Below are 18,080 nucleotides of genomic sequence, written 5' to 3'. Positions count from 1 at the left end.
GCTGTGCTGTGCATGGAGGATGTTTAGCAGCATCCCTGGCCTCTAACCACTAGACATTAGTAACACGCTCCCCCTCCCATGACAACCAAAAGTGTCTTCAGACATTGTCACATGTCCCCGGGGGTGGGGAATGGCCCTCAGTCAAGAACCACTGCTGTATTCTTAAAGTATTTGTGATTTTGCATAGATACACTTACTTCCCCATGATCCTGCTCTTTAACTAAATGTATTTTGCTATTTCCCTTAAAGGTGGGAGTTGGAGATGAAAGTTGCGGGTGGCAGGGAGCACATTTCTAAGATTGCCTGCATTTCTCCTGTCCTGGGGCATGGATTGAGGCAGTGTGTAACAAATTATGCATGGGTATGTCCAGAACTGGGAATAAAAAGCCTTCCCAATATCCATGAACCTTTGAGAAGCTGACTCATTTCTACGTCATTATTGGAGGTTCTGAGTAAAAGCTCTAGAACCAGAAGCCCTAAAATAGTATCTCTCAAACTTTAATGTGCACATGAATCACTGGCAATCTTGTTGAAACACAGATGCTGACTCATAGGTCTGGGTGGGGGTCTGAGATTCTGTATTTCTAACTAGCTGTCAGGTGACACTAATGCTGCTGGTCCCTGTACCATGCTTTGAGTAGAGGGTGGTGGTCTCTGAGAAAAGGAGCTGACCATCTACATTCAGGTTCTGTAGAGGGAAATGTTCTGTTCCAAGATTATTTCATTGTCCCAGCAACTATTAAGGTCATCTGCAGTTTTAAACATTCCTTCATTCTACCACTCTCAAGAGGGCATAGCCTAATGTTATAGCCTGCCCACCCCCCTTTCTCTCACTCTCCTTAACCACTTGAGGCTAATAGGAGGTGAGGTAGTCAAGTATTAGGTTGGTGCAAAAGTAATTGCAGTTTAAAGGGTTAAAAAATATTGCAAAAACCGCGATTACTTTTGCACCAACCTAATACTTCCTTTTGATGCGCTACCTTATATTTTTTAGACATTCTACAGCAGGTCCTTGAATAATATCATTTCATTCAATGTTGTTTTCTTATGACACTGGTGAGATGCCACAGGAACTTAACTCCTTGTTTATATCAATTAGCCTATGGTGAAATTGGTTTCATTATACATCATTTCACTTAAAGTTGTATAACTTATTGACGACATTGAGGATTTACCATATATACCTGACTGTGAAAGATAGAAAGTGGTTTCCTTTTCAGAGGAAACAGTGAGAAGAACTTAGGAGAAACATGTAGAGTGACGAAAGGATTTTGTGGGGGGGTGGCTATTTTATCCCAGGTGTAGTTTCAGATAATGCAATCTAGATCTTGAGAGCAACATAGATTTATTCCACTTCTGGGCCCAGAGAGGGTTCCAGTTCCAGTTTGACCACTTCCTAACCTTAGTTTCCTCATCTGTAAAGGGAAATAATAACAATACGTATCTCATAGGGTGGCTGGCCTTGGGGAGAATAGAAATAGTGGATATGAACATACTGTGCTGAGCAAAGAGCCTGCTCACTTCAGTGTAAGCATGTGTAAGTCAATAAATATCAGTTGCTAATGTTATTGATGCTATCACTGTAAGTATTGGAACTGTGGCATTCAAATTCTTTTCTACCTTTAAAATGTCTGCCTATGCCACACTCCCAGCAGTGACATCTCTCATTATTATGCTCAGTGCTTCTTAATCAGGGATGAACTGATATGTGGAGTTTGAAACTGCTCTCACCCTAGACTTCTTAAGAATGAAGAGGTCCTCCTTTGTGAATGACTGATCCAAAGCAATGATTGAGCTACATACTGCTTTTCTGTCCTTATTAAATGCAGACATGGCAACAAACCTTATTTACTTGCTTAATCTCTGACCCCTACAATCACTTTTCCCCCTAATAACTTCACAATGAGAAGAGGGGCCATCATATGAACATCTGGCTGCCAAAATAAGAATCCCAATTTTAAACCAGAAATTTGCATTAATCTGTGACATTTCTTTACTATTCATGCCTCTGTCTCCTGAGGAATAGTCACTATCTGATGGCAATCAGTGGTGGAGTTCTTTTGATCTAGTTCCTAACACTTCCTTTCCATTCTCTGTACTGTATATTCTTATCTATGTTACTTCTTGACCAGCAAAGACTTTGGCTTCAGTTCTTAAAGGATTTCCTAGGAGAAGAAACATGCTTTCTCTGTTCCTCTGTTGGTTCCGTGACATGGCAGATGAGCTGCCTCCTTTGATCTCCAGGAAGAGGTGAACTGCCTTTTCCTAATAGCATTCTGACTGCTCCAGAAGCGTAGGACTTTTTTCTGCCACCGCCTTCCCTGCAGCCTGTCAGTGGCCTCCAGGGACCACTTTCTGAAGCCTGCTGCTAACACTTTTCCAAACACAACAAAAAGTGTGTTTGGGGATAAGTTTTCTCAGTTAATCCTCAAGTACTGGATATTTCCTTTTTTTCCTTTACTGTGTAATGTGATAGCAATAGGCTCTTTCACTAGCCTCCTGACAGGTTCTGCCTCCAACCTCATGGTCTCTCCTCCAGTCATCCCAGAACAGTCTCTCAGAAATGTAAATCTCATCAAATAACTTAACTGCTGAAATCACTTGACTGGCTTCTCATCATATACAGGAAACATCCAAACTCCTAGGCTTGACTTCTTTGTACCCCCAGTCCCTGATGTCATTGGGCTATTGCTGCAAGTGCCAAACTGTATGGTTCAAGTCAATAGCACTGTGCAGTATTTCACAGGAGATGTTTTCTCTTGGTTCACAGGGCTTACTAATGAAAGAAAGAAAGAAAAGATGCTATTCCCTAGTTACCTAGGAGAAACATGTTAGGTCTTAGCTGAAGGATGAGTGACTGATGGTGGGAGTGGGGTCCTGAATCCAGTGGTTTATAGTGTCCATGGGATGGCAAACATCCACATCCTCAAAATGTCTAGTTACTACATGTGGTACCATGCATCACTTCCCAAAAGGTGTTCCTGGTATATTCATAGCTGTTACATACTCGTAGATGGAAAGAACACAGTCTGGTGGTTCAGTAAAGTCAGACAGAGAAAATTCTGGGTTGTTAAACAGATTTCTTTACTATGGGACTTCTGAGATTCTTTAATGCACTAAAAGGGGTATTGTGAGCATAGAATGTGGATCTTTTCCCAACTTTATTTGAAGCACCGAATTTGTTTTCACAGAGCATCTTCTGGAGTAGGAGTGCTCCACAGAGCAGACGGGAAATGCTGGAGTCGGCAATACAAAGGAATGCTTGACTGCACTCCCCACTGCCTCAGCCAGATGCCTCACATTGTTTCTCTAAATGCTGCTTGAGGATAGTGACTAATTTGTCCATTTCAAAGGGTCATTGACCTAAAAAAAAAAAAAAAAAAAAAAAAAAGCCTGGTTCCCAAAGGATTAGAACTAACCAAGTAATAGTAAAACTCATTCTTAATATATTTAGGGAGAAGAGGAAGGCAATGAGTGACACATGTTAGTACAAAATCTGTCATTAACAATTGGGCATCATGCAGAATAGTTGATTAAACATTTTCATTTCAACTACAAGTCCATTTATTACACCATAGAGTCAGTAGAAATTATGCAGTGCATCATGGGGAATATAGTCAATAATGTTCTAATAACTATACAATGTCAAGCGGGTAGTAGAATTGTTGGGGTTATCACTTTGTAAGTTATGTAAATGTCTGATCACTGTTGTTCTGTAAGCCTGAAACTAATTAAAAAAATAGTATAGTAGCAAAGGAGTAAGATAAACCTATCTGATTCACTGCAGAAGGGGTTGTTTTGTTAGGCTACATAATCCAAGTTCAGATGAAGACTCAGGTTCAGGAATTGGCCCATGAAAACAGAGGGATTTATGTTTTATCTTCTTTCCCAATTGTTGGACTGGATTTTAGTGGGCTTCTCTAGCCCTCCTGTTTTGTGGCTCTAGGTAAAATGAAGAGACCTAAGTTTGAGTCCTTGCTTTGGCACTAAATAATGGTGTCCCCTTGAAAGCTCTGGGTCTCATTTCTGTCAGGAAAGGAAGACATTTCCATTTCTCTCTTGGAAATATACATGGGAACCCCTAGAAGGCTTATGTAATGAGATTGGAATGGTCCATGAGCTGAAAAATGGAGCTGATGATAAAGCTGTTCAATAAAGTGGAAGAAGACATTTTTACACAACAGAACATAGAAGTTCTCTCTGAAGATTGGATTAGGGGAAGTTTTTACCAGTAAGTGCCCTCAGCACATAGAAAGCTGAAAATGAGCATGCATAACCCTAGAGCCCTAGAAACTGGACTGAGTTGTCTGCAGAATTTCGGTCCAGCTGAGGCGAAACCCACTGGCTCCTCATTTTGTATTAAAAGAGTGGGGGTGCTTCTTTTGGGTCATAGAACATTTTGAGAACCTGATAGAACCCGTGGACCCTCTTCCCAAAAGAATGCATGTACTCCCATAGAACAAAATTTTGTAACTCACTTCAGAATCCCTTTTGAGGGTCATACTTATTTTTCTCCAGCTCTCTGTGACTTAAATAAAGAGCAACCTTGCCCCTGGTTGTGCACATTTACATCTTAAAAGAATTAATAATAGACTCTCAACATTTAAGCATCTATCCCTATATGAATGTTTGTTCCTCCTTTCCAGTGCGAGAGCCAGGAGGAGATAGAGAAGTTAAGGCATAAGCCATGCCTCCTTGCACTAATTGATCCTTTAGCGAGCAGTACACCTGTTACCAGGTGCTAGACTGCAGGATACAGACAGAAAGACCAGAGTGTGTTTGATGGATAGCGAAGGCTGGGGAGGATATGAGTAAGTAAAGGGTAACCTGTGCAGGTGGTTGGGTCTAGAATGAATCAGGGCAGAGCTGGCAAGACATACAGTGGGGACAAGTACCAACTGGTCTGAAGTAGAGCATTAGGAGTTGGCAGAACTTTTAAAGGATGTATTAAACTCTGGACACTGGACTGCTGGAGCAGATCCAATTATAAATTTCTTCTTGTCTTCAGATGGAATGTGCTTGGTAAGCTGGAGAAAACCATAATCAATAATTGTGTTTCATATAGCTTCTTTTCTCCCTGAGCCTTTTCAAAAAATATAATCTTGTCTGTTCTTACTATGTCCCTGTGAAGTAGAAACAGCTGAAGTGATTACCCCTAACAAACACACATACTCACAAATGCAGGATGTTCTTTAGAAACTGAGGCCCAGGGATGCAAAATGACAGTAGTCCCATCCCACAGCAAACCAATGGCACAACCCAGCCGAAAACATATGTGCTCCCCTTCCTCCCAAATCGAGTACCCAGTCTGCCAGCACACCTTGCTTCATAGAGACATGGCCTTCTCTTGCACAAACCCTCCCCTCAAGCCACCCTTCCCAGCATCTGTCTGACAGGATGGCATATTCAGGCAGGGTCAGCTACTGACCAACAGCAGCTGAAACATTAACAGAAGTGGGATGGAAAACAGCCCACAGACGAGGAGGGGAAGAACTGGAATTACACTTGGGTGTGAGCTTTCAATGCCCTCATCCACTCTCTTCTCTCCAGCTGGACCAGCACATGGCTGTTTCCTCTCACTCGGCACCTTCTTCGTTGGGACAGAGTGTTGTGTCTGTCTGTTGAGCTGCAGAGTGATCGGCTGAATCTGCTGCAAGAATTTCCTGGCCTTGGAACCCGCTGAGGGTTGGGCCCGGGTGGGAGTGGGGAGGCCACTTGCTGAAGATGTGAGCCCACACAGATCTCTATGAAGAGTCCAAGCAGGAAAATCCTCACCTCCATAAACCCTTTCCTTTAGCTCAGCTGTCTAGCTGACCTAGCCCATCTACCAATGCTGGTACCCTATGGCATGACCAGGGGGCACAGACAAAATTATGACTACAGATGACCCTCTCGACCTCTTTGTGGTTCTCCTTCCTTTTTCATTTACATTTCCCTTCTTTACCTGTCTCCCTGTCACCAGGGTACACAGCACCTACATTTTGTCCAAGCCTGCCCCACACGCTGATACTCAGCCTTTGTGTCTGCATTATAGGATGTTTAGCAGTTTGCTTTTCTTTGATAAGAGCTTTACTGAGATATCATTCACATGCTATTTACCCTTTTAAAATGTACAATTTAGTTGGTTTTAGTGTATATACAACATATTGCAACCATCACCACTATGTAATTTCAGAATATTTTCATCATCTCAAAAAGAAGCCCCATACCCGCTAGCAGTCACTCCCCATTCTTCCCTCCCCGCAGGTCCTGGCATCCACCACTCTATTTTCTGTCTCTATGGATTTTCTTGTTCTGGAATCACACAATATGTGTCATTTTGTATTTGGCTTCTTTTACTTAGCATAATGTTTTCAAGGGTTATCTATTATAACTGAAATATATTGCATTGTGTGGATATACATTTTTGTTTATCCATCCATCCTGGGTTGAAACTTGGGTTATTTCCACCTTTTGATGATTGTAAACAATGCTGCTATGCACATTCTTACACAGTATCTGTTTGAGTCCTTGCTTTCAGCTCTCTTGGGTATATACCTAGCAGTGGAATGACTGGTTCATACAGTAACTCTTTGGTTAACTTTTTGAGCAACTTCCAAATTGTTTTCCAAAGCAGCTGTACCATTTTACATTTTACATTCCCACCAACAGTGTATGAAGGTTCTAATTTCTCTACATCCTTGCCAACACTTGTTATTATTATGTTTTTTATCATAGCCATCCTAGTGGGGGTGAAGTGGTATCTCAGTGTGATTTTTTTGTTTCCCCAGCCCCAAGGTCTTGCTCTTTATTGGGGGACTGTTTCAGTCTTTGGTACTCATTGCTGTAAACATACTAAACCTCTGGGAAAGGCAAGGCCATTTTCTAATACTTAAACCTGGGGCCATGTCCGGTACTCCGGCAGTGCAAAGAGAAGAGTTTAGTAAAAATTGTATGTATTTAAGGTGTACAACATGCTGATTTGATATACATATTGAAATAATTACTACAGACAAGCTATTTAGCATCATCTTCTTACATAGTCACCATTTATTTTGTGGTAAGAACACCTGACATCTACTCTTATAGCATATTCTCAGTATACAATACAGTATTATTAACTGTAGTCATCATGTTGTACATTAGATCTCTAGAGTTATTCATCCTACATAATTTATTTATTTTACCCTTTGACCAACATCTTCCCATTTCCCCCACCCCCAAACCCTAGTAAACACCATTCTATTCTCTGCTTTTATGTTTTAGACATTTTTTTGATTTCACATATAAGTGAGATCATTCAGTTCTTTTTTCTTTCTGCATCTGTCTTATTTCACTTAGCATAGTGTCCTACAGGTTAAGCCATGTTGTTGCAAATGACAGGATCTCCTTTTTAAGGCTGAATAATATTCTCTTTGTGTACATACACACCATACTTTCTTTATCCATTCATCCACTGATGGACATTTAAGTTGTTTCCATATCTTGGCTATTGTGAATAATGCTGCGATAAACGTGAGATACAATAAACATGGGAGTGCAAATATCTCTTCCTGGTACTGACTTCATTTGCTTTCTACCCCTAGTTTTAACACCCACTCTAAGAAGAGAACACAAACTTTGAGGCAGGACAACTATATTTCTGAATCAGCTCTTCAATTAAATAGCTGAGTGACATGGGCCAAATCTTTCAGGGTATCAGTATCCTCATTTTCATAATTTTACACTCATCCCATTAGGGATAGTAGAAGAATGAAATAAGAATAAATGGGAAGATGTTAAATATATTGTATAAAACTAGTTAGTAAGTATGACCATAATTGGTCTATTTTCCTTTGATTCTGTTTTGTTTCCCTCTCTTTTGCTTTCTCCCCATCTTTTATTGTGTAGATTCATAGACTCCAAGTCCAGGTTATTCTGAAGACTATTTCAAGAAAGACTCTCAAGTTCATTCTTCTACCAGAAAACATCACCCTGCAGTTTCCTCGCCATTGATTCCTTGGTGGAAGGCTCAATTCAAAAACCAGTTCACATTCTTTTGAGGCAAAATAATTCCAAACTATTTTTTTTCTTTTAGTATTACAAAGATCCACCAAATTCTGTAAGAGTAATGGCAAATACTATTTTATAGGTCATCCTAATTTTCCTTCACCAAAAAATATTGAAATTTGGTGTAATTAGAGCCCGGGGGGATGAACAGCCCTGCTCCTGTCCTTTTTCCAATGTCTTTCACTCCTGTCTACCAGCTGCAGCAGTCTGGTTGTGTGTACTTAGGGGCAGGAGAAGAGACTCATAGCCCAGACCAGAGGGTCAATCATAATGAGGTAAACTCTTTCTAGGAGCTAAAGATGCTTCTTTTTAAGACAAAATTAAGGAATTCCCTTTGTATCCTGTAAGAGGTTATTAATAAGCAGTTAACACCAAAGGGGAGAGTGACTCAGAAATTGAAGCTAGATCAATTTATATAGCAAAGTATATAGTTTATTTAGTTACCCAAATTACTGAAGCCAAAAAAGTGTGATGTCAGTTTTATGGGTATTTTAGGCCAAAATATTCTGGAGGAACAGCACAGTCTTCATGTTCCATTGGTTTTGCTTTTTAAGTTAAATGGTCCCTTCCTTGTTACAGGTTTGATGTGATTGGCACTCTTCTTGATAGTGGCTAGGAGGGAAGAAACTAGAAACAGTCAGACATGACTCCAGATCCCAGTGCTACCACTTACAAGTTGTGTGACCTGGGGCAAGTCAATTTATTTTTTAAACCTTAGTGTCCTCATCAGCAAAATGGGTATAGTCATAATGTCCACATGAGAACATTATCAGTAAGGGCCAATAAGATAATATGTAGAAAACCACTTACCACTGTGCCTAGCATATTAGTTAAGGCTCAACAAATGTTAGCTATTGTATTATTATTGTTGATATCATTATTGTTAGCCTTTATCGTTTTCACCTACATCCTGAGAATAATTTAATTTTGCTTTTTTTAAAAAACAGTTGTATTGAGGTATAATTTACCCATAAGATGGACTCATTTTCATTATAATTTTGACTGACAGGAAAGAAAGGATGGTCTAACTCTCTAAGCCTTTTACTAATGAAACTCACAGCTACCCTGTGTTTTGGTCTTTTTCCATATCCCACAGAAAGCATGTTCCAAACTCGGCTTGTATCTATTGTTAATTTGCACATCAATGATTAGTTTAATTTGGGGGCTTGTTCACTGTTGTTTGGTGTGTGTGTATATGTGTGCACATGCGTGCACCCACTATGCACTTTAAGGAAGCCTAGTGGAAAGACTTCTTGAGACATTCACTTAGAGTCAACTCAACAAATCCATTGACTTTTTGCTACATGGCAACCCACAGAGAAAAGACACATAAGGCAGAGTCCCAGTTCTCAAAAAGAAATACATACATGTATACATAGGTTGGTAGGAAGAAGATGGAATTTAGGGTCAGGAGATCATATTTCAATTCCTTTTTTCATCACTCACAAACTTGGTGATTTCAGATAAGTCTCTCAGCCTCAGAGACTTGTTGCCCTCAAATGAAACATGAAGATAAGAATCTGACTTACTTGATTGACAAGGTTGTTATGAGGCTCCATTGTAATAATGTATGTGAAATGTCTTTGTAAATGGTTGGCTAGATGACTATAGTTCACAAATATGAGTTACAATGATATTCAAGTGCCTGATTGTGTGTTTCAGACATCAGACACATTGAAAGATCCAGACTGTGGACTGGCGCTATTAAGGCATGCTTCATGAAGGGAAAGGAACTTTTGCTGAGCCTTCAAAATCAGATAGGACTTCAATAGGTAGAAAAGAGTGGGAGGGAGGAGGTAATCTTGGTGGAGGGATTAAAAAATAAGCAGACTCCAGAGGCTTGAAAAAGCATACAAGCACATACCAAATGATAAAGGTCACCAGGGTAGTTATAACAGGTGGTTTCTCTTCTGAAAGAACTCCCTCCTTCCAAGGCAAGTTAATACCTTATTTGTCTAGCTTTGTTAGCTCCATAAAGTCAGGGACCTTGTCCTTCTTCTCTGATCCCTCTCTAGTGCCTATTGCAGTGCCTGGCACATAGAAGGTGCTCAATAAATGCTCAACAAATGAAGACATGGATGATGGTCATGCCAGTTGCTAGTCTTGTCTGGCTATGTTAATATAGGCATACCTCAGAGACATTGTGAGTTTGGTTCCAGACCACCTAAATAAAGCAAGTGTGGCAATAAAGCAAGTCATAATGTTTTTGCTGGTAAAGGGTCTTGCCTTCAATGTGTAAAAAGCACAACATCCATGAAGCACAATAAAGTGAAGCTCAATAAAACGAGGTGTGTCTGTATTGTTTAAAGTCATCAGCCTCTGAATTAGGAGCTATCTTTTAACCCCCTCTATGTGGTACAGCCCCATCTACTGTCGGGATTTATGAAATTTTTTGCAATGATGCCAATACTTGGTGTGGTTTTTCTCCACCCTGTCCCAGAAGACTCCTTACCCCCAGCGAACAATAAAGTGACCAGCAAGTCGTGTGAGTACAATGGGACCACTTACCAACACGGTGAGCTATTCATGGCTGAAGGACTCTTTCAGAACCGGCAACCCAACCAATGCACCCAGTGCAGCTGTTCGGTAAGACCCTGCATCTTAATGTCCCTGCCAGCCCTTATCCAAATGAGAGAGCTTCCTCTGTACTTATACCTTTAGTTTGAGCCTATACTATAGGGTATTTGAATGGAAGATGACTTGCATTTAAATCGTAAGCCTCCCTGACAGTCCAGACTCCCTGATTTCATCAACTCTGAACAACTCTGTTGAAGAGGTCAGACCCAGTCATATCCTGATCTTAAAGCTTTAGGACTGCTTAAATGGACAAAGATGAGCTAATGGTGCATTCCTTTATACAATAGGTACACCACCAAAGCCTTCATCTGAAGGATTCAATTATTTGAAGCTTTGGAGGTACTATGGGTAGAAAAGCCACTGACACTACCTGGGGCCACTCTGTGCAATTCACAAGAAAATGGGGTGTCTCTTGGTTCCAACTCTGAAGAATTCTATTAGGTTGGTGCAAGTGTAATTGCAGTTTAAAAGGTTAAAAATAATTGCAAAAACTGCAATTACTTTCGCACCAACCTGATACTAATCAGTTCATCCCTGGTACCCTACAATGACAGCTCTCTTGACGAAAAGGATTGATCCTGTGACATTATTTGTCAAAATAACTGTGTATACTTTAGGAATAAAGTGTACCAATTATAACTTCATCTAATTGTGCAGTCAAGAGAATGTAATAAATAGAACAAGAAAATGGAGTAAAATGGGTGTTTATATTGCAGTGTGAGGGAACAAAGTTAGTTGTAAAAAAACAACAACAACTGTTCTTCCTATAAAGGGCATTAAATGCTGGATTGCCAATGGAAGTTATCAAATCTCTTCCCTTAGGGGTTTTTAGCAAAAATACAAGTATCACAGTAGTTTGGGAGAATTTGGTTGTGGCCTTACCATCCCAACCTTTCAGGAACCCTTCTAACCCAAGAATTATACGCTTCTAAGAACTAAAAACAAGGTTTAAGGAACAATGTTTGGAACGTAGAAATCTAAGGAATGGAAATTATACAAAGACAGACAAAACAGCAATTACATTTGATCCTCTCCTTTGCCTCGTGCTGGGCTGAGCTGTCAATTCAGATCACTTGTATAGTTTTGTATTACCCCAGAAAGCTCATCTCCTAGGTTTGGAAGGGAGACTCTAGTGGGCATTACAAAAGATGGCTATCACACAACTTCACATTCCCTGAGGTCCTCAACACCCAGCTGGGGCATGATGGGGACCAAGGGATACAATGAACAAATGAACAGAGAAGAGAGGACCAGGACTATATTTGGTGGTTTGGAGGCCCATGGCAGCCCTCACTGATGACTTTGTACCATCTTAGACCAGGATGCTCAGTGAGGATTACCAACATTTCTGTGACTTAGTCTCTGGCATGGTAAAATTGTATATATATTCACTACTGCCTAGTAAAATTTAGGAAGTACCTAGAACCAACTGTTGGAGAGCAGTGGAAAAGGATGTACCATGTTTTGAACCCTTACTCATCCCAGGTACCAATCTAAGCCTTACACTTATCCCAGATCCTTTTGACCGTAATTCTGTTTCTGCTTGGCAGGAGGGAAATGTGTACTGTGGTCTCAAGACTTGTCCCAAGTTAACTTGTGCATTCCCTGTCTCTGTTCCGGATTCCTGCTGCCGGGTATGCAAAGGTAGGTGTTCCATATACCAAGACCCGCCGTGCTACTACCATCCTGACTAGCAGGACTTAGAAGAGAGGAAAATGCCTTCTCAATGTCTAGGGAAAGGGCATTTTCTATGGTAGCCTTAGTTTCTGAGGGCATTTTCATACACAAAAGGGGGAAAATAAAAGCACTGATTTTTAAGGGACACCAACTGAAAGAAACTATATAGGAGTGTGGCAGGAGAGGCCGGGTGGGAGTCATCTAATGTGAAAGTGATCTTTATCTCTCCTTCCTTAATCCCTTCTAGCTCAGCCCCCCCCCCACATTATTATATTGTAAAACACAGACAATTTACATGCACAGCCTGAAAAGGCAGAATGGGCCTTATGAAGTATCAATGTGACCATTTTGAAGACTTTTTTTTGCAAGGCAAATTTACGTATATTTTTAAAAATCCCATGGTAGGATGGGGACAAACTCAATAAAAGCAAAATGTAAACATCATTTTCTCAATTTTAAAACTGAATCATCTTCTTACGCCAATTTTCCCCCTTTGTATTCCATTTCTTAGATAATGGCACCTTTATATATCTAGGTTCCTAAGATTAAACATAAACACCATAAAATAAAAAACATAATCACCATCAATTTCTCCTTTGTTACCTCTTCTCAAATTACCAAATCTACTAGGAATCTTCTGTATCCCTTCCTTTTCCTGCTTTCCCTAGGCTGTATCCTAATTTTGTCTTTGTACCTTCCATCCAATCAACATATTTATTGAGCATCTACTATGTGCTCAGCACTGTGCTAGAAGTTGGATACATATTGATAAATATAGTGGACTTATAGGGCACCTGCCAGACTATATAGCATCTTTTTTTAAAATAGCATCATTATGTGAATTATAAAAAGATCCCCTTATTTAAGATACTCTGCTGCCATTTGCCAGAAAATCCTTGTGAATACATCCTCTTAGGCTGTGGCATCCTTGTGCAGCATACAACCATATCTGGCACATATAGCAGCAAAGATAAGTCTTTTGCTCTTATGGAACTCACTGACCAGAGAAGACAAATAATAAACAAACAAGTAAACAAAGTTCAACATGAACAATGTAAGTACAGTTCACCCTCCATATCCTTGGGTTACACATCCACAGATTCAACCAACTGCAGACTGAAATGTTTTCTCATAAATCCCAGAAAGTTCCAAAAAGCAAAACTTGAATTTGCCACACACTGAGCACTATGCTGAATCCATGTAAATGAAGTGATGTATAGGTATACCCTGCTGTGGCCTATGTGTAAATACGGGTTATATACAAATATGATGCCATTTTATATGAGGGACTTGAGCATCCTCAGACTTTGGTATTCGTTGGGCTATCCTGGAACCAAACCCTGTGGATACTGAGGGATGACTGCACTATGAAGGAAATAAACAAAGGACTGAGGCAGAAAATAAGAGGTGAAGGCATTTAGGTTGAGTAATTGGGAAGCCCTCTCTGAGATGACATTTAAGCTCAGACTTGAAAGATGAAAAGGGGCCATCCATGCAAAGATCCTGGTGGCAGGGAATTCCAGGCAGAAATAAAAGAAAGTTCAAAGGCTTCAGGCAGAGAAGAGTTTAGAGCTTTCAAGGAATCTAAGGATTAGTGTGGCTGGAATATAGTGATTGTGGCCAAAATTGGCAGGAGATGAGGCTAGAAAGGTGAACAGGAGTTAGACCATGATCTTTAAGGCTATGGGAAAGAGTTTGGATTTCAGTTTTTAAGTGTATTGGGAAGCCATTGAAAGGTTGTGTGCAGGGGCATGACATGATCCAGTTGACGTCTTTAAAGATCTCACTGGCTGGTGTGTCCAGACTAGATTGGAGGGAGGCAGTAAGGCAAGCAGAGAGACCAGGAAGAAAGTGAGTGGAGTCATCTCTCTAGTGTAGGAGGGCGGGAGTCTGGACTGGGGACACAGTGCAGAATAGTGGTTCAGAAAGGAGCCTTTGGAACCAGGCTGCCTTTGTTCTCATCCCAGCCCTGCTATTATATAGCTGGGTGATCATGAACAATGTACTCAAGCTTTCTAACAATCTTTAAAGTGAGGATAATGTTAATACCTACCTCCAAATGGTTGTGAGGTTTAATTGAGATAATGCAGGAAAAGGACCTAGCACAGTGTCTTGCATATAATGAGCATTCGATTAAATTTGAAATAAAATTTAGAGCATTCGCTCTCGACCATGGGTGTATATTGGAATTACCTTGGTAAATTTATGTCCAGACTGGGGGTGGGAGGTGACAGAGGTGATTTCAATGTGCAGCCAAGGTTGAGAACCACTGACAGGGAAAAAGTATATAGGATTTGCTGGTAGGGAATCAATATACATTACTACCAGCTTAATCTTCCAAAAAGATAGCCATAACCATGACACACTCCTGCTCAAAAGTCTTTATGCTGAAACATATACTTCCTATATGCCAGTCACAGTTCTACGCACTCTACAGATATGAGCTCATTTAATTCCATCACAACCCTGTGTGGTGATTATTATTATTATTATTATTATCCCCATTTTATAGTTGATGAAGCAGGGAGAGGTTAAGAACCTTGTTCAAGGTCATGTAGTTAGTGAATCAAGGAGTTAAGATTTGAACTCTGGCAGTCTGGCTCCAGTCTCCAGGCTCTTAACCATTTCACTGTGCCACTGAAAGAGATGGCTCCCTGTTGCCAGTAGAGTACATGTCAACCCCCTGACTCTCACAGAGAAAGCCTTCTGTGCTCTAGTCTCAAGTTACCTTTATAGGCCAACATTCTTCCATTCACGCACCCCAGGTTCCACTCACATTGTTCCTGTGCTCTCTTACCTTTGTATCTTTGCTCTCTCCTCCACCCCTCAATATTTCTCAAACTTTCATGTGCTTTGGAATCACCTGAAGAACTTGATGAAATTCAGCTCCTCAGACCATAACTGAAGAGATTCTGATTCTGTGGCCTTGGAATGGGGCCCCAGGGTGCACATTGTAACAGGCCTCATTGTTCATTCTGATGCATGTGGTCCATAGGCCACCACTTTGAGAAACCATTCCTAACACCATGTAGGTGACTGAGGGTGGCCTGAAACAATGGTTTCCATCTTAGTTTAGTGCACTTAAATTGAACCTATTATTAGGTTGGTGCAAAAGTAATTTTGGTTTTTGCAATTATTTTTAACTTTTTAAACCACAATTACTTTTGCACCAACCTTAATAGAAGGGTGAAACCTGAGTAAGCCAATAGAAAAGCAATCAATGGTAGTCTGTGATTGGTCAGACCATCTAGTTCCAACTATATGGCAACCAAGTTTTGGATGAATGAGTGGAGGCTATTTCATGATAAGGAACTGGGAGGTAAAGGAGACAAAATGGCTGCCCAAGTAGCAACTTCACATGTACAGTAAAGGTTGGGAGGAGGGAGTGATGCCTCTTTCTGGAAAACCCTTTCCCTCCATCTCTGCCTGTGAAAATTCTGCCAGCTGGAAGTACCAGCTGGAAGAAGGCCTTTCTCTCTTCTGTGCCTTCCCATCTGCATCCCTAATGTCTCTACTCCTAAAACTTGCTTACCCTTAAAAGGCCAGCCTAAATACCACCTCTTCTACCTCACTTCTTTGAAAAAGAAGTGTTATTAAAGTATAGTTGTCATACAATATTATATTAGGTCCAGGTGTATAATATAGTGATTCAACATTTATATACCTTACAGTGTGATCACCACACTAAGCCTAGTAACCATCTGTAACCGTGCAAAGTTATGACAATATTATTGACTGTATTCCCTGTGCTGTACACTACATCCCCGTGGGTTATGTATTTTATAACTGAAAATTATTAATCCTGTAAATTAGGAGTAAGCCTCCCTTCTCTATAGGACCCGCAGCACCTCACCTGTGCTTCTCCAGTAGCATTTATTACCTTGTCACATTTTGTCTTTTATTATCTGTGCCCATGTATTATCATCCCTACCAATGTATAAGTTCATTAAGTGAGAAACTACTTGTGGTTCATCTTTTTCTTTTCTCCCACTATGCTAGGTACAGAGTAGGTGCTTTTGGAATGAAGGCACACTAGCTGGGAAATATTGCCAGAAAGTTAGTCATAGTTTGAATTAAATTCTACTAAAATAGGCTAGTAATGCTGAGTTTTCTTCCTCTGAATTACAGATTGACTGTGGTAGATGGTACTGACTATACATTAGTTCATAGTCAGTAGGAAATTATCTGGTGTCATTCTTAATCCCCATGTTGCTTTTTTATCCCAAACTCACTTAAGGACACTATAGTTAGTATATCTTTTTTAAATAAATGACCTTTTTCTGAGTATCAGTATATGCCCATCCCTTTTAATATACCCTTTGTACCATCCCTCACAAGTCAATATGGATTTACTTGCAGCCTAATTTGATTTATGCTTCAGTAAGGCCCTGGATTTTCATATCTGTTTCTCAAGAGTGTGTGTACTGTACCTCAGTACAGCCATTTTGTTTCAGCCAGGAAAGATGGGTATTTTTTTCCTCATCTCTTTTTCCATCTTTGCCTCAACTTAATTTGAGTCTGCTCCAAAGGGAAGAGAGTCCATACTGGGCAGAGATGTATACATGGTTGCTAATATAAACAGCTAATTACTATAATCCAGTCATTAGGCTGAGATTATTATTATTATTTATTTTTGGAGAAAAGGAAATGTGAAAACTCAACTGAAGAATATTTAATAAAAGAATGGAAACCACAAAAAGACATATTAAGGCATCTGAGAAGCAATATAGTGCAAAGTACATAGGCTCTGAAGCCAGAAGTACATAGATTTGACACAGCAGAGTTACCACGTACTAGAGATGTTACCTTGGGCAAGCTACTTCACCACTCAGAACCTCGGTTTTCTCAGCTGTGAAAATGGATATTATAATATCTATGACCCATTGAAAGGTTGTAAACATTAACTGAGATGATGGAGTGCTAGGAGGTCTAGTACAGAGTTATTGCTTAATAAGTGATAATTATTCTATTTCATAGAATAATTACTATTTCATAGAATAATTACTGTATTTATTATCCTGGGACTAAGTAGAATTGCACCGTCTCTATCCTTGATAGTCTTGCTCTTATATTTATTTAACTTCCATATGCAGAACTTTATGTCTAGTCCTTCTTGTGGTAACAGATCCTGGGACTAACCATCTTTGCAGCCGTTCTTTTCTTTTATCATGTCATCAGAAACAACAGATAAAAGCTAGTTATTACTGATCATGTATTGTCCCTTCACATAGTCGACAGTTCATTAAGTCCTTTCTTTACCATCTCTTCTCCAGCCTAAATAAACCATTCTCTTTCATCTTTCCCTGTAAAGACTAAATCCTACACTTTCATAAAATTGATACTTTTTTCTCTGCCTTTAATTTCTTTACATCTTTCAATTGTATATAATGTGATTGAATATCCTTTGAAGTTCTAATTTTTGAAGCACATAATCATGTGGTTTTTTTTCTGTTGAAATGATGTTTTTACAAAGATATATCTTGTATAAGCAAATTACTCTTACAGCAGTGAATCCAGACACACTTCTTTCCTATGCTGGTCACCCTAAATGCAGGCAGAATACTGCAGAATAAATAACCTTTTGAGTACTGAACTTGCAAACCTTAATATAAAGGGCCCAATTGAAACAAACTCTCTGCACTGTCACCAAACACTAACGTGTCCATTTCTTCCTGAATCAGACAGCAATATGAACCACAGATTGAATCTGAGCCCCAGCCTCAGTTGTTTAGACGTGTCTCTGAGGCTAGGACAATCAGAAGAGTGTTGGCAGGGTACGTGTCATTGCTGGCACTTTA

General features: G+C 40.0%; 1 protein-coding gene across 10 annotated transcripts in view; it reads left to right on the top strand.

Annotated features, from left to right (window-relative positions):
* The window catches only part of CHRDL1 (chordin like 1), a 179,562-nt gene that overhangs the window by 87,900 nt on the left and 73,582 nt on the right, over positions 1-18,080 (top strand). For 5 of the 10 annotated variants that reach the window (XM_074323572.2, XM_019718631.3, XM_074323569.2 and 2 more), the window contains exons 5-6: positions 10,469-10,614; positions 12,156-12,249. The exons of 1 other annotated variant lie outside the window; for it this stretch is intronic. In XM_074323572.2, coding sequence (XP_074179673.1) covers positions 10,469-10,614; positions 12,156-12,249 — 240 coding nt within the window. The remainder of the gene's footprint in view (positions 1-10,468; positions 10,615-12,155; positions 12,250-18,080) is intronic. 4 more of the 10 variants (XM_074323573.2, XM_074323571.2, XM_019718630.3 and 1 more) reach the window with 1 other exon arrangement.

The sequence above is a fragment of the Rhinolophus sinicus genome, chromosome 18 (assembly GCF_057876585.1).
Source record: "Rhinolophus sinicus isolate RSI-liver-muscle chromosome 18, RSI-T2T, whole genome shotgun sequence".
NCBI lineage: Eukaryota > Metazoa > Chordata > Mammalia > Chiroptera > Rhinolophidae > Rhinolophus > Rhinolophus sinicus.
The sequence above is the reverse complement of the archived record's forward strand: the minus strand, read 5'-3'. Positions and strand labels throughout refer to the sequence as shown.